Source organism: Podarcis melisellensis (assembly GCF_964234715.1).
Source record: "Podarcis melisellensis genome assembly, chromosome: 5".
NCBI lineage: Eukaryota > Metazoa > Chordata > Lepidosauria > Squamata > Lacertidae > Podarcis > Podarcis melisellensis.
The window spans coordinates 100,845,443-100,873,296 of NC_138537.1; the positions used below are offsets into that span (position 1 = coordinate 100,845,443).

General features: G+C 42.8%; 1 protein-coding gene across 21 annotated transcripts in view; it reads left to right on the forward strand.

Annotated features, from left to right (window-relative positions):
- The window catches only part of CCDC91 (coiled-coil domain containing 91), a 183,242-nt gene that overhangs the window by 131,145 nt on the left and 24,243 nt on the right, over positions 1-27,854 (forward strand). For 18 of the 21 annotated variants that reach the window (XM_081913312.1, XM_081913326.1, XM_081913325.1 and 15 more), the window contains one exon: positions 16,212-17,178. In XM_081913312.1, the coding sequence (XP_081769438.1) occupies positions 16,212-16,343 (132 nt within the window). In that variant the 3' untranslated portion in view covers positions 16,344-17,178. Of the gene's footprint in view, positions 1-16,211; positions 17,179-27,854 lie in introns of those variants that run through there. The other 3 variants (XR_014168775.1, XR_014168776.1, XR_014168777.1) reach the window with 1 other exon arrangement.

Sequence of the window (27,854 nt, forward strand, 5' to 3'; positions counted from 1 at the left end):
GGTATTTCCTGTTGTAAGTGAAGTCCTGGACTAAACATTATCCTTGAAGTATTTCTCATAATTTTAATAAATGTGTGTGTAGTCATGCACTTTCTTATCTTCTTTATAGTCAAAGTGGGAGTAAACCAGCACACCAGAAGTTAAAGCAGAGCAATTACCAGTATCACCTGCTGAGCAGGCCATTTAAGCAGGCTCTTTAAAATGATGAAATGTTCAGAGTGATGATTGTTTTTATGATTTCAAAGTTCAAGACCCACCACAGCTAGTCAAGGTTAAGTTTTCCCTATTGACTGTGACACCCAGCTTTCTCTAATAAAATACTTTCTGTTTCCTGACAACTAAATGAATTGGATAAACAATGAACGTGCTCTGATAATACATGAGCAATTTCTAGCAACTTCAAAGAGCTTAGTTTGGCTCTCATATTGAAACAAAATCCACACTTTCTAAATAATTCCCATATTATTATTACTTGTTTATATGCACACCCTTGTCACTGCAATTTTAAGGCCAAAGCTTGGCTGAAAGATATATCAATTGTAATCAAAGTTACTGTGTTCATTTCTATTGCATTGTGAATTCCACTTCTGTGTCTCATAGCCTCTACAGGAGAGTAAGACCAAACACACCAGATGACCAAACATATAAGATATCACACTGCCTGATTAATATTATGGAAATAACATTGCTACTTTGCTGGTTTGCTATCTCAATATTCATCAATATAAATCAAATTCATCAGTCATGTCTTTGTTCTTAAACTAAGTTACAAGCTAATTACAACCAACTAGGTTGTTTTTTTTAAGGCTAATAATTTGATATTACCATACTTGCCTTTTCTGTTGTAGCAGTATTTTACAAGATAGAAAACAAATGTGATTTCCTTAATAATTTGGTGTTCATCAGTAGTTTGGGGTTACGCCCATTATTTTGGCTTTTAGTGCAGAACTGATACAAACCTTGTTGGTAGGTAATAGGTTAAGTCCAGTCAAAGGTGACGATGGGGTTGCAGCGCTCATCTCGCTTTCAGGTCGAGGGTGCCGGTGTTTGTCGGCAGACAGCTTTTCTGGTTCATGTGGCCAGTATGACTAAACCGCTTCTGGCGCAACGGAGCACTGTGCCAGAAACCAGAGCGCACAGAAACACCATTTACCTTCCCGCCACAGCAGTACCTATTTATCTACTTGCACTGGCTTGTTTTTGAACTGCTGAGTTGGCAGAAACTGGGACAGAGCAATGGGAGCTTATCCCGTTATGCAGATTCGAACCACCGACCTTCTGATTGGCAAGCCCAAGAGGCTCAGTGGTTTAGACCACAGCACCACCCACGTCCCTTGAACAAAGGATTCTAATTTGTGTTCTCCATTGGCCCATCCCTTTTTCTTCACCATTATTGAAGCATTTACTGTTATACAGTGGTGCCTCGCAAGACGAAATTAATTCGTTCCGCAAGTCTTTTCATCTTGCGAGTTTTTCGTCTTGCGAAGCACGGTTTCCCATAGGAATGCATTGAAAATCAATCAATGCGTTCCTATGGAAACCGCCTTCAGACCAGGTCCGGGGACAGTCTGTCCCCCGACCTCTTCTGAAGGCCGGCGGGGGGGGGGGGAGTCTTTGCTTCCCCCCCCGCCTGCCTTCCCGGGACAGCGGAGACTTCTCCGCTGTCCCGGGGCGATCTTAAAATGCTGGCAGGCGGCAGCTTCCTATTATCCCTCCTGCACAGTTCAAGATGCCATTCTTTAAAAAGTTCCAAATGGCTTGGGTTCCCAGAATACCTAAAATTCTCATTCTGGACTCTAGGCTAGACCGAGGGCAATAACATTATATCCTTTTGTCAGATTTAGGCAATAAGGGAAGCCAACTATGAATTCCCAGGTGTGTTTGGAAATCGGAAATACCACATGCAAGCTGGATTTTTCTTTTTTATAGGGTAAACTAATTTTCTTCTTTAAGTCATGTCCATGGATTGTCTTCTCTTGGTCCTTTGGATTCAGCTTAACCTGATAATATCCTTTGGTTAAATCTAATGACATCACCCAGTGGTCTCTATCAGATCATCCAATCGTGGCATGGGATACGCATCTGCTTTGGTGACATGGTTCAGTTTTCTGAAATCTAAACAAAAGCGTACTGATCCATCGGGCTTGTCCAATAGCACTATAGGGGCTGCCCAAGGGCTTTCTGAAAGTGCAATAATTCCCGCTTTTAACATGTCCCGCACCTCATTGCAAACCTTCTCCACATACCCTCCTGTTATACAGTAGAGGTTCACAGCAATGGGTTTGGCTTCCCCTGTGTCTATCCGATGTTCCACACCCTTGGCCACTCCTGGAATATTACTGAACAAGGATTCATATTCCTGCAAGATCTGTTTTGTACATGTAATACCCATATGCGCTCCAAATACATTGTTGTGAGCGTGCTGCAGGATTTTGCCTCGGTATTCATGTGGGATTACTAAGTGTCTTCTCACTTCTTCTCCCCCCCCCCCCCACATGGTGGGGCAAGGACTTCTCAATATAAAAGGTTTCTGCTCAAACAAATCAGTTCTGGGCACTCAGGAGTTAATGGCCTCTCCGACTCGGCTGCCTCAAAGTACCTTTGTAACTCAGTATCTTCTTTTTGCTTTTTGGCAAAACTTGGGGTTTGACTTTTAGTCAAAGGAAACAAAAAGGTGTTTTTTCTTTCCTCATGCTGATCATCCCCTTGCTGTCCTTCAGCACTGTCTGCCTCTGCTACTGTTTCCACCCCCTCAGGATTAGGTGACTGTGGGCTCCCTTTTGCTCTGGTAACTATGAAAGTACTCTGCACATGTTCTAAAATGTCCCAACCAATGAGCACAGGGGCGGGAATTTCTTCCGAAAGGGCTACCTGCCACTTCCCTGCCCAGTTTTTGAACCTGACATCTATTTCTGCCACCTTCGGGATCTCTGCTTGTTTGGAAATTCCTTTTAATTTCATTACTTTTCCTGGAATTATGGCCTCATCCTTGATTATCTCCGGGTGGACTTGTGATCCCGTGTCCTTTAACTCAAGATATCTTTTTCCGTCTATCCAGATATACTCTCCAGCGTTCTTTAACAAGAGATTATCTTGTTGAATCGCATAACGGTGCAGGACTTGGGCCTCTACTACCTCAGCAGGCTTGGGCCTAGTTGGCATGTCCGTTCCCTTGACAACCTGACTAGTTGGGCCCTGCTCCACAGGCTGGATACAATATGTCTGTTTCTGTGGTGCTATAGCTAGATGTTTCTTTTCCTGTTTTACAATCAAAAATTTTATGACCTAATTTTCCACATCTCCAGCATGAAATGTCTTTGGGTCCTGCATAACTTGTTTTATTGACTTTTTGATGAGGGGCTGCTTCTCTTATCGGTTTCTGAGGTAATATTTCCTTTGGTTTGATGAAATTTATTCTTGTTTGTTTCCCAATATCTCCCACCAAGTTTTGGCCCATCAAATTTGTAGTCTCTGATTTCATTTATTTTATCGGCTAAACCAGCTGCTTCCTCTATTGTCTTGGGGTTCCTTTCTTTTTTCAGGTACTTCAATTGGCCATTTATTGTGTCATAAAATTGCTCCAACGCCATCACTTCTGTAATCTTAGGTACCGTGTCTGCATTCTCTTGCTCTAACCATCTTGTGAGGTAAGTTTTTATCTTTGCCCCCATCTGTGCATAGGTTTCCTCCCCCACCTTTGTCACACTTCTAATTTTTTTTCTCAACTGCTCTGAGGTAATCCCAAAGCGTGTGTATATTAACTGCTTGTACACATCAAAATTTCGGGATTGTTCCTCAGTCATTTGAGTGTATATTTTGGCTAGAGGACCGCTTATTCTAGCTCTCAAGATCATCATTTTATCTCCCTCTCTCACTTGAAAATCGTGACAGGCTCTCTCGAAGGATACTAGAAATGCTTCTGGGCTATCCTTATCTCTAAACTCAGGAAAGCGTTTTAAATCTATCTTCAGTTGATTCTGCCCATCAGTGTTATTACTATTATTACGATTTTCTAAAACTGTTAATTCCAGCCGTCTCCTCTCTAACTGAAACCGCTGCTGTTCCCTTTCCTGCTCAGCCCTCAGTTTTTCTTTTTCCAATTCTTGCTCAAGCCTCAATTGTTCCGTTTCTTGCTCAGTCCTCAATTTTTCTTTTTCCAATTCTTGCTCAAGCCTCAATTTTTCTTGTTCAGTTCTATTTTTCTCAAGTTCTAATTTCAAGTTATATTCTTGTACTAATTTCCAAACTGACCCGAGCCCTTTCTTACTTTTGCCAATAAAACAGTTGTGGGAACTAGGCTGCATTTCCACACTGATCATGAAACCATACTTATTGCAAAACCTGTATTATGTTGAAGGTCAGTAATAAAAAGCAGAGAGATTCTCATCTTCACCCACTCTGTGTACATTGTTGTTGAGGAAAGTCTTTGTTGTTTTTTTCTTTATCTTTTTCTTCTACAAACATGAAAAAAGAAGTTTCTAAACAAGTACAGTTTAGACAATGTGAAAAATAATCCTGTGCACATGTATTTGAGTTTAAAATTTGAGTGTTGCTATCTCTTTTCCCCTTTTCTGTGATTTAATATTACTGAACAACAAAAAAGGATCTTTGCTCTTCTTGTTCCTTAGTATTTGCATTGGCACTGGATTTGAGGCCTCAGCTACAGGTTAACATGCCAGCAACTGACTGCGGTGGGCAAACTTGAAGATTTAATTTCAGAAAGTGCGTTTGTGTTTTCCCAGAGGCCACGTTAATGATAGTCCTCCAAGCCCTGCATTTTACCACCAACACATGTTAACAGACCTGGTTCTTGGTACTTTTTAAGAGAGTGGTGACACATGGAGTGTTTTTAAATAATTTCTTCACTCATTTGTTTGTTTGAACTTTCTGCATTGTTCTGTTTCTTTCCCACCCTCCAAAATACTTTAAAACCAAAAGCAATAAAGAATTTCACATTGGACTGATGTCACATCCAAATTTGGGGATAGAAATTCTGTAAATCTATCTGCAATTGGAGAGATGTGTAATCAAACCCTAGAGCTCAAAGCATTGTAAACATCAGACACCACAGAACACAGATTGTCCCGGCTGATCCATACAAAGGAGGTCCTACAAGTGAGACTGGGTCGCTTTCCTGGTCCTCAGCATGACCTTGTGGCCACCATGCTGGTGCCAAGAGCGACAGTGCAATCAAGGTCACAGAGAGTTCCTGAGCTCAGTTTCCTGCTCATTCAGCTAGGCCTGTTTTGTGGCTTTCATAGGATTAAAGCAACATTTACATGAAGCATTTTCATGCTGCTGCTTACCCTAGCTCAAAAAGCAGTGTAAACCCAGAAGATTAAATAAGGGATTTGTGAGAGGTTGTAATGTAAGATGAGTCTGTGCACCTGGCTGTCCTTGAAGAAGGCCAAATGAATCTAAAGAGAAGAGAAGAAAGATTTGGATTTTTCATACACAGAAAAGTTGAATAGGCATTTGGAAATGTCACCTCTGTGGATTGTAATATTAGTGACATTGTCCTTATTGCATGCACATGTAGTGCAGCTTGCTTATTTTTGTTCCGTCATTTATTCAAGACTTAAATAATTCGGTTCAGTAATTCATGCAATAGGGTGTTGGTGTACATTTTAATTTCTACAAAACTTGGGACAAATACATTAAACCGTAGCTGGGCTTGCAGTATTTTATGTGAACACTGCTATTAATGAAGTGTTTCACACACAGGCACACACGTATGCCATAGATACACCATGCGGTTTCCCCCAGCTCATTGCTCTCAAGCAGCACACTTCTTCCCACTCAGTAAGGAGGCAGGATAAAGGCCCTTCCTCCCCTCCTTTACATACCAAATATCTTTTTGAAGCGGTAATATTAAGGAAGTTAAATCTCTAGTCTTCTTCTAGTCCACCATCCTTATTGAGTGGAAAGAGGTTTTGCTGGTCCCATGCTGTGGAATACTCTTCCAGCAGAGATTTGGCAGGTTTCCTTGCTTTTGACTTTTAGATGGCTCTTGAAGATATTTTTTTTAATGCCAACAGGCCCAAGTGGTTGTTCAGAATTTCCTTCAGTAGCTACTCATTTCAATTATTGTTTTGTACTCCTTTTAATGGGTTTTATATTGTGGTATATAAATACTAGTATGAATAAATAAATGCATTCACTGGATGCCTTGTTCTTTCACTGAAATTATGGGACTACATGTCATTTCATATGTTGCCCTCATGATGAGGGATCAGATACAATAGTCTCCCTTTTTCCCTTAACAGCAGCATCACCCCATACTCTATCAAAACTGCTTTTGAAGCTCCATCCATATTTAAAAATCCATTTGCCTCCCTCTTTTAATGTGTTTTCATTTAAATAAAATGGGGGGGGGGAATACAATAATGTGACAAAAAATAGAATACAAATGACTATTATTATTATTATTATTTGCTTATAACCCGCCCATCTGGCTGGGTTTCCCCAGCCACTCTGGGCAGCTTCCAACAGGAGATTAGAAATACATTAAAATATCAGTCTTTTTTTAAAAAAGAAAACCAACAACTTCCCTAAACAGGGCTGCCTTCAGATGTCTTCTAAACGTCAGATAATTATTTATTCTCTTGACATCTGATGGGAGGGTGTTCTACAGGGCGGGAGCCACTACCGAGAAGGCCCTCTGCTTGGTCCCCTGTAACTTTACTTCTCATAGTGAGGGAACCACCAGAAGTGATGAAAGCCATGTTAAAAAGAAGTGGCAGATAAGTTGGATAAAAAACATCACTACTGCCCCACCACTGTTACACATTCCTGTTTTGAGTGGGACATCCAATTATCAGAAGCTGTCCCAGCTTCTGATCCCAGTCCTGGATATCCCATTTTGGCTCCCTCTGCTGCAACCGCTGACATGCTTCTGGAAGCTGCCGTCACACTTCCAGAAGCACTGAAAGCGCAGCACCTGCTTCCAGAAGTATGTTGGTGGCAGAAATGGGATGGGTGGGCAGTGGTGGCAGGATGAGGGTGGGCAGTGGCAGTGGCAGAATGGTGGCGACCCAATGGTGTGTGTGTGTGTGTCCCTATTTGCCCTCCCAAGATGTTGGAGCATATGCAGCCTTAGACAAGTACAGGGATCCTCAATGTATGGGGGTCTACTGCCCCACCTGAGCAGAGTGGGTGGGGATATTTCATAGAATTGTGGAGTTGGAAGAGGATCTTGAGGGGCATCCAGTCCAAACCCTTGCAATGCTGGAATCTCAACTAAAGCACCCATGATAGATGGATGAAGCTGCTTCTCTTCCTTTTTCTCACACTGTCTTCCAGCTATGTAACTGGCCAGGACAGACATGTCTGAACTTGCTCCAAGTTCAGATAACATGTTGGATACTATATTGTGTATTTTGCACACAGTAGTAATCTGCTTGTGTTCTCCTTGCTGCTTCATGGGACAATGCATGAAACAGACGTTTGGGTTTAGTAAGCAAATATTTTAAACTTACTTAAGCGTATGTGATCTGTTCATTGCTGGAGGGGTAAAGTGGTGGGGGACAAGAGCTTTAAATCAGACCAAACAGGATATGCAAAAAGGCACAACAACCTATATTCCATGCTATGCTGCTGGTTAACTCTGAGAGTATTTTTAACTGGTAGAGACTCTCTCCTCCTGGCATGTGTGCAAAGCCCCATGTTCTGAATCTAGGCACCCAGCTGACTCTGGTCAATTACCCACAAGTGGGTCAGATCTATTTTTCACCTTCGATAGTTATGAGGGTAAGTATGAAAGAAGATTATTGAATGCCACCTTAGAGGAAAAATGGAATGGATATACATGTAATACTGATGTAGAATATTAAGAATAAATAGTCCATATCCAGCTTGCCTATCTCTGAGGGGTGTGGATACAACCAGAATATTGAGACTTACAAAAAATGGACTTTGACTGTAGGTCCTTCGAAAATCCAGTATGTGGTTGCTTGATGGGACAGGCTAGCCTGCGCAAAGTGTTGACTGAGTTCTCTGCACTATCCTACTTTTTCGCAGTAGCATTTTCAGTTTGCCAAAGTGTTTTCTAGTCTTTCTCTCTTCTCAACAACCCTAAAAAGTATATCAAATAAAAGACTAATAGCATCTTAAAATACTTACCCATCCTCACATACAACCCATTCTCTGTTTCTCAGTCCCCGTTAGTAAAGGTAAAGGGACCCCTGACCGTTAAGTCCAGTCGCAGACGATTCTGGGGTTGCGGCGCTCATCTCGGTTTACAGGCTGAGGGTGCCGGCTTTTGTCCGCTTCTGCAGACAGTTGTTCCGGGTCATGTGGCCAGCATGACTAAGCCGCTTCTGGCGAAGCCAGAGGAGCGCACGGAAACGCCGTTTACCTTCCTGTTGGAACAGTACCTATTTATCTACTTGCCCTGCGTGCTTTCGGTAGTAGTAGTAGTGTTTGAATTTATACCTGGGGATCTCAGGGCGGTTCACAAAATAAAATCAAGATATAAAACCACAAAATACATAATAAAAATAAAACCAACAACCCAATAACCGCCCCTACACACAAAAATACATTTTAAAAGGGCATAGGATGTAAATCGGATTAACCAAAGACCTGGTTAAAAAGGAACGTTTTTGCCTGGCACCTAAAGGTGTACAATGAAGGTGCTGGGCAAACTCCCTAAGGAGAGCATTCCACAGATGGGGAGCCACTGCAGAGAAGGCCCGTTCTCATGTTGCCACCATCCGGACCCCTCAAGGAGAGGGCACACAAAGGAGGGCCTCTGAAGATTTTTTGGACTACAACTCCCATCATCCCTCACTAGCAAGACCAGTGGTCAAGGATGATGGGAATTGTAGTCCAAACACAGCTGGAGGCCCAAGGTTGGGGAACACTGGTCTAGAGGGGCTGGGAGCTGGGGGCACTGTTATACAGTGGTTTCGCTCCTTCCTCCTGGGCCGTGTTCAGAAAGTGGTGGGGGGGGATTAGTGTTCAGACCCCTGGGCCCTCACTTGTGGGGTGCCCCAGGGTTCCGTTCTCTCCCCCATGGTTTTAACATCTATATGAAGCCACTGGGAGAGATCATCAGGGGGTTTGGACTGGGTGTCCATCAATATGCAGATGATACCCAACTCTACCTCTCTTTCAAATCAGAACCAGTGAAGGCGGTGAAGGTCCTGTGTGAGTGCCTGGAGGCGGTTGGAGGATGGATGGCAGCTAATGGATTGAAGTTGAATCCTGACAAGACAGAAGTACTGTTTTGGGGGGACAGGGGGTGGGCTGATGTGGAGGACTCCCTGGTCCTGAATAGGGTAACTGTGCCCCTGAAGAACCAGGTGTGCAGCCTGGGAGTCATTTTGGACTCACAGCTGTCCATGGAGGTACAGGTCAATTCTGTATCCAGGGCAGCTGTGTACCAACTCCACCTGGTACGCAGGCTGAGACCCTACCTGCCTGCGGACTGTCACGCCAGAGTGGTGCATGCTCTAGTTATCTCCTGCTTGGACTACTGCAATGCACTCTACGTGGGGCTACCTTTGAAGGTGATTCGGAAACTACAACTAATCCAGAATGCGGCAGCTAGACTAGTGACTGGGGGGGGGGGCGCCGAGACCACATAACACCGGTCTTGAAAGACCTACATTGGCTCCCAGTACGTTTCCGAGCACAATTCAAAGTGCTGATGTTGACCTTTAAAGCCCTAAATGGTCTCAGCCCAGTATACCTGAAGGAGCGTCTCCACCCCCACCATTCTGCCTGGACACTGAGGTCCAGCGCCGAGGGCCTTCTGGCGGTTCCCTCATTGTGAGAAGCAAAGCTACAGAGGGCCTTCTTGGTAGTGGCGCCCGCCCTGTGGAACACCCTCCCATCAGATGTCAAAGCGATAAACAACTACCTGACATTCAGAAGACATCTTAAGGCAGCCATGTTCAGGGAAGTTTTTAATGTGTGATATTTTAGTGTATTTTTGGTTTCTATGGAAGCCGCCCAGAGTGGCTTTCCCAGATCATCTGTCGAGCCCTTTTTATGAATTGGAATAATAATCGCATCCTTCCATATTCTTGGAACCTTCCCACTGTTGTTTACGGCATCAAACGTAACGGCCAGGATTTTTGCCCACCAGTCTGCATGAAGTTTTATAGCTTCCGCTGGGACTAGGTCGGGACCGGGGGCTTTTCCAACTTTGAGATTAGAAATGAGTCCGTGGATTTCTTCCGGGTCAGTGGGTGGCCAAAGAGGGAGCTGCTCATAGAATCCATCGATTGTATTAATATTAAGGTCTGGTAAGGCAAAATAGTTCCTTAGAAATGATTCCCAAACTGGGGCAGGAATAACTGTTAGTGGGTATCTTTTAGATTTTCTGTTAACCAACAGCCAGAATTTTCGGGAATTACGGGTATTTGAGGCAGCTATAAGTGCATGCCAGCGGTTCAGTTGCCATTCCTGTTTGGCCTTTTTTTGCACATATTTGTAAGCTGATTTTGCCTGATAGTACTCCTTGGGAAGCATAGTCGCCCCTGAGGATTTGTAATCATTATAAATAGCACAAAGATGTTGTTTGGCTTGTTTGCAATTACGGTTAAACCACAGTGCACCTGTCTTGGTCCTCCATCATAAAAAGCGTGAAGACAGGACAAATAACTCCCCCTCCAAAAAAACCTAGGTCTCCCCCAACAAACATTTGAGACTAGCTCCCCTAAATCTAAAAGATGGATCAAACTGTGCGCGCCGCTGTCCTGCAAGCTCTGATAAGCTCCTCCCACAGCTAATCACCTGCCTCAACAGAAACCCTGCCCCCTCTGACCTTTGCACAGGGAGAGCAGCTAATCAGCCACAAGAAACACACACAAGAAAACCCTTTTTGCTCCTTCTTCCACTGCTCCCCTGCTGAAGAAGAAGATGATCTCAGGGTCTGGGTAGGTTCATATGGAAAGAGGCGGTCCTTGAAGTATTGCAGTCCTGAGGCTTTATAGGTCAAAACCAGCCAGTGCAATCAGACCAGGATTGGTGTAATATGCTCAAACCGTCTTGCTCCGGTGAGCAACCTGGCCGCTGAATTCTGCACTAGCTGAAGTTTCCGAACCGTCTTCAGAGGCAGCCCTACGTAGAACGCATTGCAGTAATCTAACCCAGAGGTTACCAGAGCATAGACAACAGTAGCTAGGCTATCCCTGTCCAGATAGGGGCGTAACTGGGCCACCAGCTGAAGCTGATGGAAGGCGCTCTGGGCCATTGAGCCCACCTGAGCCTCGAACGACAGCAAAGGATCCAGGAGTACCCCCAAGCTATGAACCTGCTCCTTCAGGGGAAGTGTAACCCCATCAAGAGCAGGCAACCTCCCAGCCATCTGGTCTAGGGTGCCTCAGTCTTATCTGGATTGAGCTTCAGTCTGTTGGCTCTCATCCAGTCCATTACCAAGGCAGGACACTGGTCCAGCACTTCCACTACCTCACCTGCAGATGTAAAGGAGAAATAGAGCTGGGTGTCATCAGCATACTGCTAACAACGTACTCCGAACCTCCGGCTAACCCCACCCAGCGGTTTCATGTAAACAACATGGGCGATAGGATTGAGCCCTGCGGTTTCCACAGGGCTGAATAGCATTCCCCAAGTAATAGAACCACCACAAAGCGGTGCCACCCACCCCTAGTACGGAGAGTCACTCCAGAAGGATACCATGGTCGATGGTATCAAAGGCCGCTGAGAAGTCGAGAACAATTAACAGGGACATGTTTCCCTTGTGTGTCTCTCGACAGAGGGACCAAAGCTGTTTCTGTTCCCAAACCAGGCCTAAACCCCGATTGAAAAGGATCCACAAAATCAGTTTCTTCCAAAAGAACCTGGATCTGGTCTGCGACCACTCGCTCCAGAACCTTGCCCAGGAAAGGGAGATTAGCAACTGCCCAGTTGTTAGGTTTTCTGAAACCAGGAAAGGTTTCTTAAGGAGTGGTTTTACCACTGCCTCCCCCTCTCATAACTACTTCCCTGGCCCAGCCAGCTGTTCCCTCCTTGCTGGTTTTATCAGCCAAGAGGGGCAAGTGGTCACCCTGACTGATCCGAGCACCTTGTCCACATCCACGAGCCTTGCCAGCTGAAACTCATCCAACACAAGTGGACTAGACTGTGCTCTGGACACCCCATGAGATTCATCTGCTATAACAGCAGAGTCAAGGTCTTGGTGGATGCAAGCAATTTTATCCTCAAAATGCTTTGCAAACAAGTCACAGCAAGCTACCAGCAAGCTACCATTGGTTCTATCACCTCCTTTGGGCCAGCTTGTAAAAGGCCCCGTACAACCCAGAAAGGTTCTGCCAGACAACATAATGAGGATGCCACGGAGGCAGCAAAGTACAGTGGTACCTTGGTTCTCAAACTTAAGCCATTCTGGAAGTCCGTTCCAAAAACAAAGCGTTCCAAAACCAAAGCATACTTTCCCATAGAAGGAAATGCAAAATGGATTAATCCGTTCCAGACTTTTAAAAACAACCCCTAAAATAGCAATTTAACATGAATTTTACTATCTAACGAGACCATTAATCCATAAAATGAAAGCAATAATCAATGTACAGTACTATAAAATAAATAAGACAGTATTGTAAATGATAAAAATTTTTAAAAAAAATTCTTACTTGCACTGATGATAGTCATTGTTTGGATTTTATCCATTTCTGCAGTCACACAATCAATCAATCAGTAGCAGAACTGGGTTCCACACAGTCACAAAAACAAATTAACCAAAAAAGCCTCAGAAATAAAGATGCAAAATAAATAGCAAAAATAAAAGTGTCAAACATAATCCATTCCAGAAGTCCATTTGACTTTTGAAATGTTCAAAAACCAAGGCGCAGCTTCTGATTGGTGCAGGCACCCCGGAAACAATAGCCGACAGACACATTTGGATTCCAAAAAACGTTCAAAAACATTTGGCTTCCAAAAAACGTTCAAAAACACTTCCAGGGGTTTGAGAACCAAGGTACCACTGTATGCCTTCTTTGCTGCCTTCACTGCCACTAGGTAGGTTTGATAATGAGCTCTTGCCATTGTTCGGTTATTCGGTTGAAGTCATTCAAATCTTTCCTCCACTTGTGTTCAAGCCATCTCCCAGCTTGTTTCCTCACCCTTATCTCTAGAGTATACCTGGGGGCCAATTGGGCTCCATGAAGTGGGAGAGGGCACTCAGGGGCAATCATGTCAAATAGCCCGAGCCATTTGGGTGTTCCAGAGGTCAGCCAGGGCTTCGACAGGAGCACCAGTCATATCAGCTGGAAAACCCCCAGAGCCATTTAGAATCCCATCAGCTTCCGAGGGCAGACCTTCCTAACAGCCTCTGAGGACAGGAAAAGGTGCTGACATCCTAAATCTCAACAGGAAGTGATCTGACCACGACCAGGGACTGGTCTTCCTGCCCAGTCGAGAAAACAAGATCCAGAGTGTGGCCTGCCATGTGCATTTGGCTATGATATGCTGGCCATGACTTTGTAACAATATTCTTCCCCATATTTCATGCAGTATTGCATATGCAAAAAAGAGGCACTCCCAGGTATCAGTTGAGGGGTGGGAATTTCCTGTTCAGCCAGAAGAAGCAGTTGGCTTGTCCCATGATGATCTGGAGGGAGAGGGTGGGACAGGACAGCTGCTCCAGAGAAAACTACGAGAAAAGGAGGTGGCACCTGACATTTAAGGCAGGCCCTATATGCCTCTCCTGTTTTGCCTTTCCTGTGGAACACCACCATCTCATCCTTCCTTCGCAGAAGGAGGTGCATATGAACAATTTTTCTGACCACCTTGCTTTCAGTAAAACATAAGAATTATATTATAGGAACAGTGTGATAGTGTTCTTGTTCCTTTTGTGCTTTGTTTGCTTGGTTCCCCACCACCACCCTCTATCCTTAATCTAGTTCTGATTCCCCACCGCCCCAGATTTATAAGTGGGAATATAAAGATAAATGGGGAAATTATTCTGTAATATTTGACTTTGAGGTTTTTTAAAAAATAATAACAAATGAAGTTGTGCCTCTAACGAGCTCAGTGGCAACCATTTCCTTTTCTCATTAACCCTCTGGCGTCTCGTGTATTTCCTCTGGAGCATCCGCTGCTGTCAGAGGCAGGATACTGTGCATATCCTTTAATATCTGCATGAGGAGAACAGGTACACTTCTGTTCATGAGCTGAGTAGTTAGGTTCATGTGGTGTTGAATGAGACAAGCCATTTCCAGCCTGAAAAGCTATGAAGGAGTCGAGTGGGAATTCGGCAGCAAACCTTTCCTCCACTGAGGCTCCAGAGATTTAATTTGAAACCTAGAAACCAGCCCTTGAAATCTTGAAACAGCAGGCACCTATTCCCACCACCTTCATAATAGATGTAATAATGATGATGATGATGATGATGAAATCTATGCACACCATTCCTATATGCTACTACTATAAGCAAGTAAAGGAAAAAGGTAAAGGACCCTGAACAGTTAAGTCCAGTCAAAGGCCACTATAGGGTTGTGGCGCTCATCTGGCTTCAGGCCGAGGGAGCCGGCGTTTGTCTGCAGACAGCGTTCCGGATCTTGTGGCCAACAGGTTGGAGACCTTTCTGCACTGTGACTGAAAGTTTCCAGCAGTCTGTTGCCTATTTTGGTCCATCCGTGGAGCGGCTAATGGGTGAATGGTCTGCCTTCGAGCAGCAAGATGGGCCAAAGATCTTCCTGGCTTTGGAACTTCGTTTAGGGGGACCTCTGCAGGCATTGGCAACTTAGTAATGGTGAGCAAGTGTGCCTGAAAGACACCATGCCTGTTATTGCCAACTTTTCTCTGCAGTTCATGGGCAGAGTCCTGAGGGTTTCTTGAACTTTCATCTTCAGATTTATCACCTGTGGTGCGTTCCAGCAGCAGCGAGGTGGGCAGGGCTGCCTGCTGTTGCAGAAGCAGCAGCCTGCATGTGCCTGGAGCTGCAGGCAGGCATTCTCATGATCCAGCTTGGCCACTTGCTGCTCAATCTTCTCCAGCAGCTCCTGCTGCATCTTGACGATTTTGTTGAGTTCCTTGAGGTACTCCACTGCTTTGCTTGGGTTCTCTGCTGGGGTCTTCATGGTCCCAGCCAAACCACTGAGAAGGCTGGTGACGGCCTTACGCTGCGCTTGACTGCAAGTGCTGAAAAGGGACAGTGCTAAGCCATGCCACGCAACCAGTCTAGCTGCACCTTTCCCCCCTTTTCTTCTGCACAGTTGCAAGTCTGCTTCTTTACTAGGGAGCACCGACACAGCTGCTCTTACTTCGAGCCACCATTGCCCAAGGGCCCTCCTACAGCTCTCAGCCAGGCTTGCTGTGGCTGTGCCTAGACCCAGAGGGTCCAGCTGTTCTGCAGAGCCTCTTGACCTCTTAAGGTTTTGTGCGTTGATTCAGTACTTGGTTAAGTTTTGTTTGCTACATTTGGGGAAAAAATGAATGTTTCATTGGAGTACCAATCTAGCAGGCTGGTATTTTAATGGAATATTTGGAGCGTCTCCAATGTTGTTACTCATCTTCTGCTTGCTACACATAACAAGCAACTTAATTTTTATAAAACAAAAGCAGAAAACAAAGACAATTCCCTGGGAATCCCTTAAATTTGATTTATATGCACTAAAGGGAACAAAAGTGTCATATTTATTCAGAGATCATATTAAAGGAATTCAGTAGCTAAAGAGACTGAAGGGGTGAAGCACATGTATTCTAAAATTTCATTAAAAACAGATTATTTAAAAATACATGGCTTGCTTTCCTAGTTAAGAAATTTGACACCATTAGATATGTGGAAATCCTGTTGATGGTTATTTATATTCTGACTCAATTTGCAGGAACAGCTAAGATGATTTAAAGCCACTGCTTGCCTTGTAATGATGAAATATCTACATAGACTCACAGATTTAGGTTTTGTTTTTCTCTTTCATATTTGAAGCTGAAAGGAAATCAGCCATTGGTCACGCTTTCTAATATGCAATGTACTGAATTCCCACAAACGTCCAGTGGGTTGTATCTGACTAAGTCCTCCATTGTTGTTGTTGTTGTTTAGTCATTTAGTCGTGTCCGATTCTTCGTGACCCCATGGACCATACTATATTGCCATTAATTTCAATGGATTTACTCTAAGTAGAACTAGCACTGGATACAGCTGAGTGCTGTTTAATAAGGCAAAGTGTTCACTGATTATAGTTGCAATTTTTTTTCTTAATACAGATTACTTTTCTAAGTATATTTTTCTTTTGTCCTCACAGATTGATTGTGTTATCCGTCAGCGTAGCCTATCAAGTCTGGAATTGTTCCTCTCTTGTGCACAGAAACAACTGAGTTCTTTATTACAAGAAGAATCTACATTAGATGCAGAACAAAAGAAACTGTCCCTCTAAAACCACAGAAAATGTATGTAGTTACTAAACTAAATGCTGCAGATGATCATTCTAAGACACTGAGAATTGAGTTATTGATTCAAGATTAATCAGACGGCCTTATTTGTTTTAGTCTTTGATTTTCACTTTCATGGCCATATGAAATCTAGTTAAAGGATGCCTCCAAAGATAGTTTTACAATGGCAACTTTTTATCACAAGGGTTTCAGTAATGGCTGAAGAATGCAGTAACTGACAAGTCCCTGTTGAATAACTTCAGTATCACATTCTTTGAGAAGAAGCTCATATGGTTGCTCATTTAGAACTCTATACATGTTATTTATCGCTCTGTTAAATGGATGTAGAATCTTATTTTTCATTCCAAATCCATTTGACTAGAAGCAGGAGGTGGGAAACACTAAAATTTACTTCTGGAAACACAAGGGGTAATATCTGAATTAAGTCATACAGAGAGCAGACTCATTGAACCAGTGGACTTCACTAACTTAATTTTATTTATTTCACTGGATGTGCTCTGGTTATGGATTAGCCTTAGTGTATTTAGCTAACTCTTTTGAAAATGAAAGAACACATCTAAAGGCTTCTAAATTCTCAAATCAAGTCAAATGAGAAGGTACTGAAAATATCTGTATGTTTTTCACATATGTATAATGTAATAATTCATGAGAAATCATTGCAGAGATAATTTTAAACTCTCTTAACTTCATTGCATTTAGCAATAAATAAAGTTTCCAAAAATAAGATAATAATTTACATGCTGAAATATTTAACAGTCTGGTTTTTCTATGCTTTTTATATTAGAAGTTATTCTCACTTTTCTTTATAATTTTTATAAGTTTTTTCAGAAAAATACTGTTACAAAAGTCGTGTGCCTGCCCCTCTCTGCCAAGCAGTGGCAAGAGCCCATGGGGTCCCAGGCACCCCCACAGGGTCTGTGTCACTTAGAGAATGGAAGACATGGTGGAGACTGTTGTGCTTTACGAAATATGGTTTATTCACCTATTTATACCTTCAGTCTGCATGGAGGGAGTCTAGATCTTATGACATACTCAGTTCGAGAGGCAGCAGTGCAGGCAACCTTCAGCTGCTTTCCTCAAAGTTGGATCTCCGCTCGCTCTCTCCTCCTTCTCAGAAAACCCCTTGCTTGAAAACTCCATTTTCCTGTCCCCTCAAATGTACATCCCATCACTCACCCCCCAAATTAAAGGATTGCTCTCCATAGTGTCCCGTCAACACCTTTTGCCATGTTAGGTTTGTTTTTCACTAAGTCAGCCGGGCTGGTTTGCATAAACCAGCCTAGAAATTCCTTTGCCGCTTGCATTCTCTTTTCATATCACAAATAACCAAAACCCTGGCATTTATTCATTTCTAAGGTTTGCCCTAAATCCATAACAATACAGTTTGCTTAGTAGGATAGAGGTCAGGCATTCACTTGTTGGGGTGACCTCTCCAAGCTGGCCAGCGACTGATTGCCATCTCAGCAGGTGGGAATCATTTTCCATTGTCTAGATCTGCACTGACATAGTTGCTGGAAACTGGAGTTCCAGGTGAATTTTAGAGAATTTATCCTGTTTTGCCTTATTCTTTACTTTATGTATTATTTTTCCTTCTCACCTCTTTTTCTGCTTTCTTTCTCACTGCCACTTTCCACATAAAGCACATGACTACAGGTGGGAAGGGTATCAGGCCTGGTCGTTGTCCTCTTCAGATCACCACACAAACGCTTCTTGTTCTTTTATAACTTTTTATTGTGTATTAACAAAATAATCTTATAAACAGTTCTTAACTATTATTCCTCAGAGTCACTTCTTTCAGATACCTTCTGAGCTCTGCTTCTGCATGACCAGCCACCCTCAAAATGGCGAAGGCGCCCTTCCCTTCGCTTTCCCGCTCTTTTTCCTACCCTCCTGGCTAGAGCTGGCCTGTATCTCCCCTCCTCCCAATCTGAGCTAGAACTGAACCCTTGCCTTTCCTGGGAACAGCCGGTCCCTCCCTGGTGTTCCTCTTGCTCCCTTCTATTAGATTCACTGCTCTCCCTCCCCCCTTGGGGAATGCTTTCTCCCTCTGATAAACTGAAAACTTCTAACTCTTCCCTGACATCACCCCCTCCCCTAAGCCCCCCTTCCTCCTCCTCGCTCTCCTCTGTTTCTGAAGGACCGAACCCTATGAACTCTTCTTCCTCGCTATCTGTCTCTTCAAAAATTTCTTGAAGATGCCAGTTATGGGGTTTTGGCTTGTGGGGATATTTTCTATGAAATTCTCTCTGCAATTCTGGAACGTTAATTTTTTCTAACCCTTTCCATGCAACCAAATACTGTAATTTCCTCCTACTTATTCTTGAGTCTAATATCTCTTCCACTTCGGTCTCCTCTTCCCCCATCATGGTGGGGAAAGGAGGTGGTTCCCTTGAACTTTGATACTTATGCGCTGGTACAAACACTGACAATAAAGATCTATGAAATACAGGGTGTATTCTCATATTTTCAGGCAAATGAAGCTTGAAAGCAACTGGGTTAATTTGAGCCTTTACTTGGAAAGGTCCCAATCTCCTTGGTTCTAGCTTTTTACACCTCCCTCGTATTGGTAGTCCCTTGCTAGACAGACATACCCAGCTCCCTACTTGGATTTATTCCCCAACTCGCTGGTGCCTGTCTGCAGCTCTCTTGTAAGCCTCTTTAGCTTCTTCCAAATCCTCTTTCAATATCTCATGAATGCACCTCAACTCCTCTATCATTTGTTCTGCTGCTGGTACTGCTAACTGCTCCTCTTGACTTGGGAATGCCCTTGGGTGCAAGCCATAGTTTGACACAAATGGGGCTCTGCCCGTAGATACATGCATTGCATTATTATACGCAAACTCTGCTAGACTCAACTTCTCTAACCACCCGCCCTGCTGATAACCAGCATAACACCTCAGATATTGTTGCAGTGTTGCATTCGTTCTTTCAGCTTCCCCATTGGTTTGCGGGTGTCTCGCCGACGTGAGGCTTAGCTCCACATCTAGTAACTGCATTAACCTCCTCCAAAATTGTGATGTAAATTGGGCCCCTCTATCTGAAATTATTTGTGATGGCATACCATGCAACCTAAAAATATTATCTAAAAACATCTTTGCAGTTTCCTGCGCGGTCAGAATTTTGGCACATGGTATGAAATGCGCCATCTTGGTTAGCATGTCAACCACCACAAAGATCACTGTATGCCTATGCGATGATGGTAGATCCGTTATAAAATCCATAGAAACCACATCCCAAGGCCTTCCCGGCGTGGGCATAGGTTGCAACAACCCTGCGGGAGCTGCTCTGGGTGCCTTGGCTCGTTGACATACTTCACAACCTCTTACATATTGCGTTACCTCCTCCCTCAACTTTGGCCACCAAAACTGCCGTGTGATCTGATACAGGGTTTTTTCTCTACCAAAATGTCCTGCAGTTGGGTTATCATGATATTGCCTCAACACTTTACCTCTTAATTCACTTGCAGGTACATACAGCACCCCTTTCCTGTACAACAATCCACCTTTTTCCTTGAAACCTTCCTCTTCCCCTCTACCTTTTCTCAGTTCCTCCATTTTCTTTTCTGCAAACTCATCTGTTACTGTCAATCACCCCTTCCAAAAAATGTCTCCTCACTTTAAAGACAGCGTGCACAGCTAAAAATTCCTTATCAAATATGGTGTAGTTTTGTTCTGATTGATTTAATTTTCTAGAGTAGAAGGCACAGGGTCTCCAGTCCCCTTCCTTGTCCTGTTGCAGCAGAATGGCCCCAATAGCCCTATCAGAGGCGTCAGTTTCTACCTTCATACGTTTACTTGGATCTAGGTGCATAAGATATTTTTCTGAAGCAAACACCGCCTTTAATTTGTCAAAGGCCTTCTGTGCTTCCTCAGACCATCTGAATGCCCCCTTGCTTCTTAGACAATCAGTCAGTGGTGTTGTGATTTTGGAGTAATTACCTATGAATTTACGATAGAAATTAGCAAATCCTAAAAATCTCTGTAGATCTTTCTTAGTTTTAGGTGCCTCCCATTCCACCACTGCCTGAACTTTACTGGGGTCCATGTGCACCCCTTTGTGGGAAATGCAATATCCCAGGAACTCCACATTTTGTGTGTGGAACTTACACTTTTCTAACTTCACATATAACCTGTTGGTCCTCAATCTTTCTAACACCTGCGTGACATGTTTTACATGTTCTTCCATACTTTCACTATATATTAAGAGGTCATCTAAATAAGAGACACAGAACTGATCCAGTGTACCTGCCAAGAAGTGATTGATGAAGGTTTGAAATACCCCTGAGCCATTTTGCAAGCCAAAAGGCATTACCAAGAATTCAAATGCACCATATTTAGTACAAAAACTGGTTTTCCACTCATCCCCTTCTCTGACCCTTATCAGATTATATGCTCCTCGTAGATCAAGCTTGGTAAAGACTTTGGCTGACCTTACTCTCTCTAAGAGGTCATCTATACGTGGCAGTGGGCACACGCGAGGCTTCATTTGGCTATTAAGGATTCTGAAGTCACATACTAATCTCGGTGCCCCTTCCTCCCCTTTCTTTTTGACAAAAAAGACGGGAGCACCCCCCCGAGGCCGTGGACTCTCTAATAAAACCTCTCTGCAAATTCTTTTGCAGGAACTCCCTCAATGCTGCAGATTCTACTTACGACATGGCATATATCTTGCTTGGTGGCAACTGTGCCCCAGGGACTAGATCTATCTTGCAATCATAGGGCCTATGTGGTGGAAGTTTATCCGCGTCTTTTTCACAAAAAACATCCCGATAAGCAATATATTGTGACGGAATCTCACTTTCATTCCCCATCAACTTCCCTTCCACCTCTGTTCCCATTACTTCCACCGAGATTTTCCCCTTTTGCCCCAAAAATGTGTCATACAATAGATTGAACCAAAAACCAAAGACCTTTGATGCCAGGCAATCACTGGATTGTGACGATTGAGCCAACTCATGCCCAGGACTATCGGGTGCCCAGCTAGTTTGGTCACATGAAATGCCCTGGTCTCTGAGTGATGACTCATATCCATTCTCATTGGTGGAGTCTCGTAAGTCACTTCTCTTGGCAGTAGCGGTCTGTCGTCGATTGTTTTCACTCTTAGTGGGAAATTCAAAGGTAACAAAGCGATTTTGTGGTTTGGTCAAGTAGCAGGATTTAAATTGAATAAGCTAAAAACTAAGGTATTGGAGAAAAATCTAACACCTATTGAAAGGGAGAGGTTTCAGAATGAGAAAGGTTTAACTGTGGTTAAGAAAATGAAATATTTGGGGATCAACATGACAGCTAAAAATGTGAATTTGTTTAAAGATAATTATGAGAAATGTTGGACAGAAGTGAAAAGGGATTTGGAAATTTGGTCAAACTTGAAGCTTTCCTTGTTGGGGCGAATTGCAGCTATAAAGATGAATGTATTGCCTAGAATGTTATTCTTATTCCAAACATTGCAAATAGTTGATAAGATGGATTGTTTTAAGAAGTGGCAGAAAGATATTTCTAAATTTGTCTGGCAGGGCAAGAAGCCCAGAATAAAATTTAAGATATTAACTGATGTAAAGGAAAGGGGTGGATTTGCCCTGCCAGACTTTAAACTATATTATGAAGCTGCAGCTTTCTGCTGGTTGAAAGATTGGCTACTTCTGGAGAATACAGATATTTTGGATCTAGAAGGTTTTAACAATACTTTCGGGTGGCATGCATACTTGTGGTACGACAAGGTTAAAGCTCATAAAGCTTTTAAAAACCATATTGTCAGGAAAGCATTGTACAATGTCTGGACCAAGTATAAGGATTTGTTGGAAAACAAAACTCCAAGGTGGTTGTCCCCTATGGAGGCAAAGGCCGTTAAAAAACTTAATATGGAATCTAAATGGCTGAAATACTGGGAGATTTTGGAATAAGAAGGGGATAAATTGAAATTACAGAGTTATGAGAAATTGAAAGACAAAGTGTGAGACTGGCTTCATTACTATCAAATAGTGGAGACTTACAAGTTAGACAGGAAAATAGGTTTCCAGGTGGAAAAATCAAAATCGGAAACAGAACTGTTAGAACCCAAAACTAAGAATTTGTCAAAAATGTATAACCTGCTGTTGTAATGAAATACACGGGATGAAACAGTTAAATCAGCTATGATCAAGTGGGCGCAAGATATTGGTCATAACATTATGTTTGAGGACTGGGAACGGTTGTGGACCACCGGTATTAAATTTACGGCATGTAATGCCCTAAAAGAAAATATTATGAAAATGATTTACAGGTGGTACATGACCCCAGTCAAGCTTGCAAAAATTTACCACTTGTCTGATAATAAGTGTTGGAAATGTAAAGAGAACGAAGGTACATTCTTTCACCTTTGGTGGACATGCCCAAGGATTAAGGTCTTCTGGGAAATGATTTATAATGAAATAAAAAAGGTACTTAAATATACCTTTTTGAAGAAACCAGAGGCCTTTCTCCTGGGTATGTTAGGCCAATCAGTGTTAAAGAAGGATAGAACATTTTTTATGTATGCTACAACAGCAGCAAGAATACTTATTGCAAAGTATTGGAAGATACAAGAATTACCCACCGTGGAAGAATGGCAGATGAAGATTATAGATTATAAGGGGCTGGCAGAAATGACTGGCAGAATCCGAGACCAGGGAAAAGAGACGGCGGAAGAAGATTGGAAGAAATTTAAGGACTATCTTAAGAAACATTGTAAGATTATTGAATGTTAGAACGATGTTGATTTAGAAATTAAGGGGTTTCTAGCTGTAATGATTATGTAATTAAGAAAAGAAAGATCAAAAATTAAACAGAAATTAGGGGAAGGATTTGCTGAATTGGCTTGATTAGAGATTGGAATACAGAGAGGGGAGGTATGAGGAGGTCGGGAAAGTAATTTATATGACTATAAGGGATCGAAATTATACTTGTTATTTGTTTTGTATGTATGTTTATTTTATTGTTATCTTTTTCTTTTTCTTTTTTTTCTTTTTGTTTCTATGTTATATAATTTCTTGAAAACTTTAATAAATATTCTTTAAAATAAACAAAACAAAGCGATTTTGTGTTCCTGTACGAATTTCTGGTCTATGAAATCTGCTGACGCTCCTGAGTCTAACAGCGCCTCTACCTGGACCCTATGTCCATTTGGTAGTTGTAGTTCACCTTCATCATTAGTCCTGGAATAGGTGGTTCAGCGTGAGAGCCTTCTATTGCTCCTCCACCCGGCTGCAAGCTCCCATTTCCAGCCGGGGACATTCGTTTCCCTGATGCAGTTCCTTTGGGCAATTGTCTTCTCCCATGTTTGCTCCAGATAGAGACTCCCATCCTTTACGATTGCGACATTGTCATGCTAGATGCCCTGGTTATCCACAGACAAAGCAACACCTCGTGTCTCTTCCTCTCCCTGCATTTCCTCTTACCATGGAAGAGGTAGTAACTGGGAGGGGTCTGGCTGCCCCTAATTCCATGGGCTCTGGCCGCTCTCGTCCTGGCACGTTGCTCATTCTGCTTTCTGTACTTTCAATATTGTTTCCCCGCCATCGCAGTCTCCATTGTTCCTTCTTTTCACTAGCCCTCCGTTCCACGCGTAGGCTCAATTGCAGGCACGTTCGGACCAGAGAGTCCAAGGAACTAGGTTCTGGCATTTGGGCCAATTGGTCTAAAATCTCATTATTCAGTCCTTCCCTAAAAAGGGCTGCAACTGTTGGGGAATTCAGATCCCATTTTAATTTCTGCACCAGCAAACTAAAGTTGGACCAATAAACTCCCACAGTGTCTTTTCCTTGTCTCATTCTCAACAGCTGCCTAGCTGTGGTTGTTTCATGCACAGGGTCTAAGAAAATCGTGCCTAGATATTGCAGAAACATTTGTAGATTTTCTAGGGCAGCATCCCTTCGAGATATTAGGGGTATAACACAGTCCTTAGCCCTCCCTTCCAAGAAATTAATCACATAAGCAACCTTCTCTTGCTCAGATTGAAATTCTTTATCCTTTATCTCAATTATGTAAGAAATTTCTGTCTTGAAAGCCATGTATTCAGAGCTTTCTCCCTTGAAGCTACGTGGACGTACAGTAAATGTTTTACTCACTCTATCTCCACATGTCGCTTGCAGCATGGTTCTATGTTCTCCCAGTGCTGCTGATAGTACGTCGACTTGACTTTTCAACTGTAAGTTCTGTTGCCATAAGTCCTGTAATGTTAGCTGGAGCGCTGGGGTTTCTCCTTGCCCAACTGGTGCCACAGCTCCCTCCATCTTGACTTCTCCTTCTTACTTATAGTGAAGAGGCACAGAGCAGAAGGTATTCTGTCAGGCCTGGTCGTTGTCCTCTTCAGATCACCACACAAACGCTTCTTGTTCTTTTATAACTTTTTATTGTGTATTAACAAAATAATCTTATAAACAGTTCTTAACTATTATTCCTCAGAGTCACTTCTTTCAGATACCTTCTGAGCTCTGCTTCTCCGTGACCAGCCACCCTCAAAATGGCGAAGGTGCCTTTCCCTTCGTTTCCCCGCTCTTCTAACCTCCTGGCTAGAGCTGGCTTGTATCTCCCCTCCTCCGAATCTGAGCTAGAACTGAACCCTTGCCTTTCCTGGGAACAGCCGGTCCCTCCCTGTTGTTCCTCTTGCTCCCTTCTATTAGATTCACTGCTCTCCTTCCCCCCTTGGGGAATGCTTTCTCCCTCTGAGAAACTGAAAACTTCTAACTCTTCCCTGACAAAGGGGAGAAAGGAGGAAAAGTGCTTTCAACCCACATAGCGTCTGTGCTTGCACCAGGTAAAGCCACCTTCTCCCCATCCTAGTCACCTGTATCTTCTCTGCTTTCAAGCAGGACAAGGAAGGCGCATCTACTCAAATGCCACAGTAGGTGAAATGTCCATCAATATGGAGCAGGCCACCCAATATAAAAGACTTAATCAAAGGTGCCTGCTGGACAAAGATAGGACTACTGGAAATGCATTCTGCTTACCATTTACTGTTTGACCCTGGAGAACAGACAAGTGGGAACTTTATATTCAGACAAAAATTTATCTGGCTCATGAGTATCAAGAGATCTGCTGTATGCTTAGTTGGTTAGAGTGTGGTGCTGACGATACTTAGGTTGCAGGTTCGATCCCTGTATGGGACAGCTGCTTATTCCTGGGTTGCAGAGGGTTGGGTTAGGTGATCCTCAGGCTCCCTTCCAACTCTACAATTCTATCATTCTACTTGGCAGTGTCCTATGTCTACTATTCATCAAACTTATAGCAAATAAAGAAGCAGAAATCTGGAGTTAATCCTGATAGCTCCCCATTGGTCTGATTTTAAGACTCCACAGCATCATAGAATAGGAAGGTTAGAAAGGGCCACAAGGGGAGGCCCACTGGCCTAAATATTGGGAAATAATTGAAAAAATTGGAGATAATTGGAGGTTGCAGAGTATGGAAAAGTTAAAAAACAAGGTGCGAGATTGGTTACATTATGCTCAAATTCAGGAAGTTTTTAAAGCGGACAAAAAAGTGGGTTTCCAGGAGGAAAAGTCGAAATTAGAGACAGAGCTGCTTGAACCAAAATCTAAGTTAATTTCGAGAATGTACAACTTGTTGCTTAAATGGAATACACAGGATGAGATTGTTAAATCCTCCATGATAAAGTGGGCGCAGGATTTGGGGCACAACATTATGTTTGAAGACTGGGAAAGGTTATGGAACACCGGAATGAAATTTACGGCATGTAGTGCCCTGAAGGAAAATATTATGAAAATGATATACCGGTGGTACATGACCCCAGTCAAGCTTGCAAAGATATATCACCTGTCTGACAACAAATGTTGGAAATGTAAAGAGGAGGAAGGGACATTCTTACACATCTGGTGGACCTGCCCGAAAGTGAAGGCCTTCTGGGAGATGATACATAATGAACTAAAAAAGGTACTTAGATTTACCTTACCCAAGAAACCGGAGGCCTTCCTCCTGGGCATGGTAGACCAGAGGGTGGCCAAGAAAGATAGAATTTTCTTTATGTACGCTACTACAGCAGCAAGGATCCTGATGGCAAAGCATTGGAAGACACAAAATTTACCCACATTGGAAGAATGGCAGACGCAGCTGATGGACTATATGGAACTGGCTGAAATGACTGGCAGAATCCGAGACTCGGGAGAAGAAGAAACGGAGGAAGTTTGGGAAAAATTTAAGGACTATTTGAAAAGGCATTATAAGTTGTATGAATGTTAAAAAATGCTCCTTTTTAGGAAATTACAGCTTCAGCATCGGTTAATTTTTTGAATTGGAAAATAAGGAACAACAAGACAGAAGTGGTGTAATGAAATAATTTTATTGTGTTGAAACTAAAACAATGGATTTGGACTGAAATGTTTAGAGACCAGATATCACGATAAAATGGAAGATATATTATTAGGTTTAAAATAAGTTAACAATTTGCTGAGGTTTCAAACTTACAGAGAATGCAGTGTTTGGAAGATGGGGGGAGTCCACTAGATTTATGGAAATAAGTGTTTGGAAGTTGGATTTTGTATACTATAAACTTAATAAAAATTATATTAAAAAAAAAAAAGAAAGGGCCACAAGGGTCATGTCACCCCTTGCAATGCAGGAGTCACAGGTAAATGCCCTGCTAGCAATGTGCTCACATTGAAAACTACCAAGATGGATGGTTCTTACCATTCAGCACCAGTATTTCAACAGAAAGATTTTCCAAATGGTACAGTACTTAGATTTTGAACAGGAATGGTTTGAAGGGTTTTGGATACCCTGTAGATATATGTCCTGGGTACTTTTCTGGCCTCTTGGTGCCTGGCACTTAAGAAGCCTTCCTGATATAGTTCAAGGATGGCAAGATTTCAGGTAGGTTGCTAAAAAAAAAATATTCACAAGAAAGGGTGTTTAAGGGCTTTAGTACCAGCACACCCAAGTATGAGGTAGATGCCTTGAATAGCAATTGCCACAGATTGGTGGGGATTTTCCTGTTCCCAAAGCGGGCAGCCTTATCCTTCCTACATACAGCTACCTATTCATTTAGGTACAACCAGTGGTTTGTTGTCTGGGGGGATGCATACCACTAAACATTTTGTGAATCTTTGCACTTTTGTCCATTTACTGAATTTATTTTTTCCAATTTGAACTATAAAATGGTGGTTTTCTTGAGTCAAAATGAGAGTACCCCTAAACATTTTTTTAAGAAAAAAGCACTGGGTAGAACCATCCACCTGAGCAGCCAAGGCACCAAAATCCTGGTGAAGGATGGGTACCAATGAATCTAGATAAAGCTTACTATCCAGCAGAAACAAAAGTCAAAGGAGAGATAGTAAAAACTGAAACAAGAGGAAAAATGCAAAGAAGATAAATATATGACACACAAAGACAACTGAACCAATTTCCCCCAGTAGATTAGAAGACCTAGAATGGACTGCATACTTCCAAAGAAGGAAAGATAGTAAGGGATCCAACACAGAAAGAGAACAAAAACAGAGTTGGGAAAACAGGCAAGAGGTTTGGAAGGGT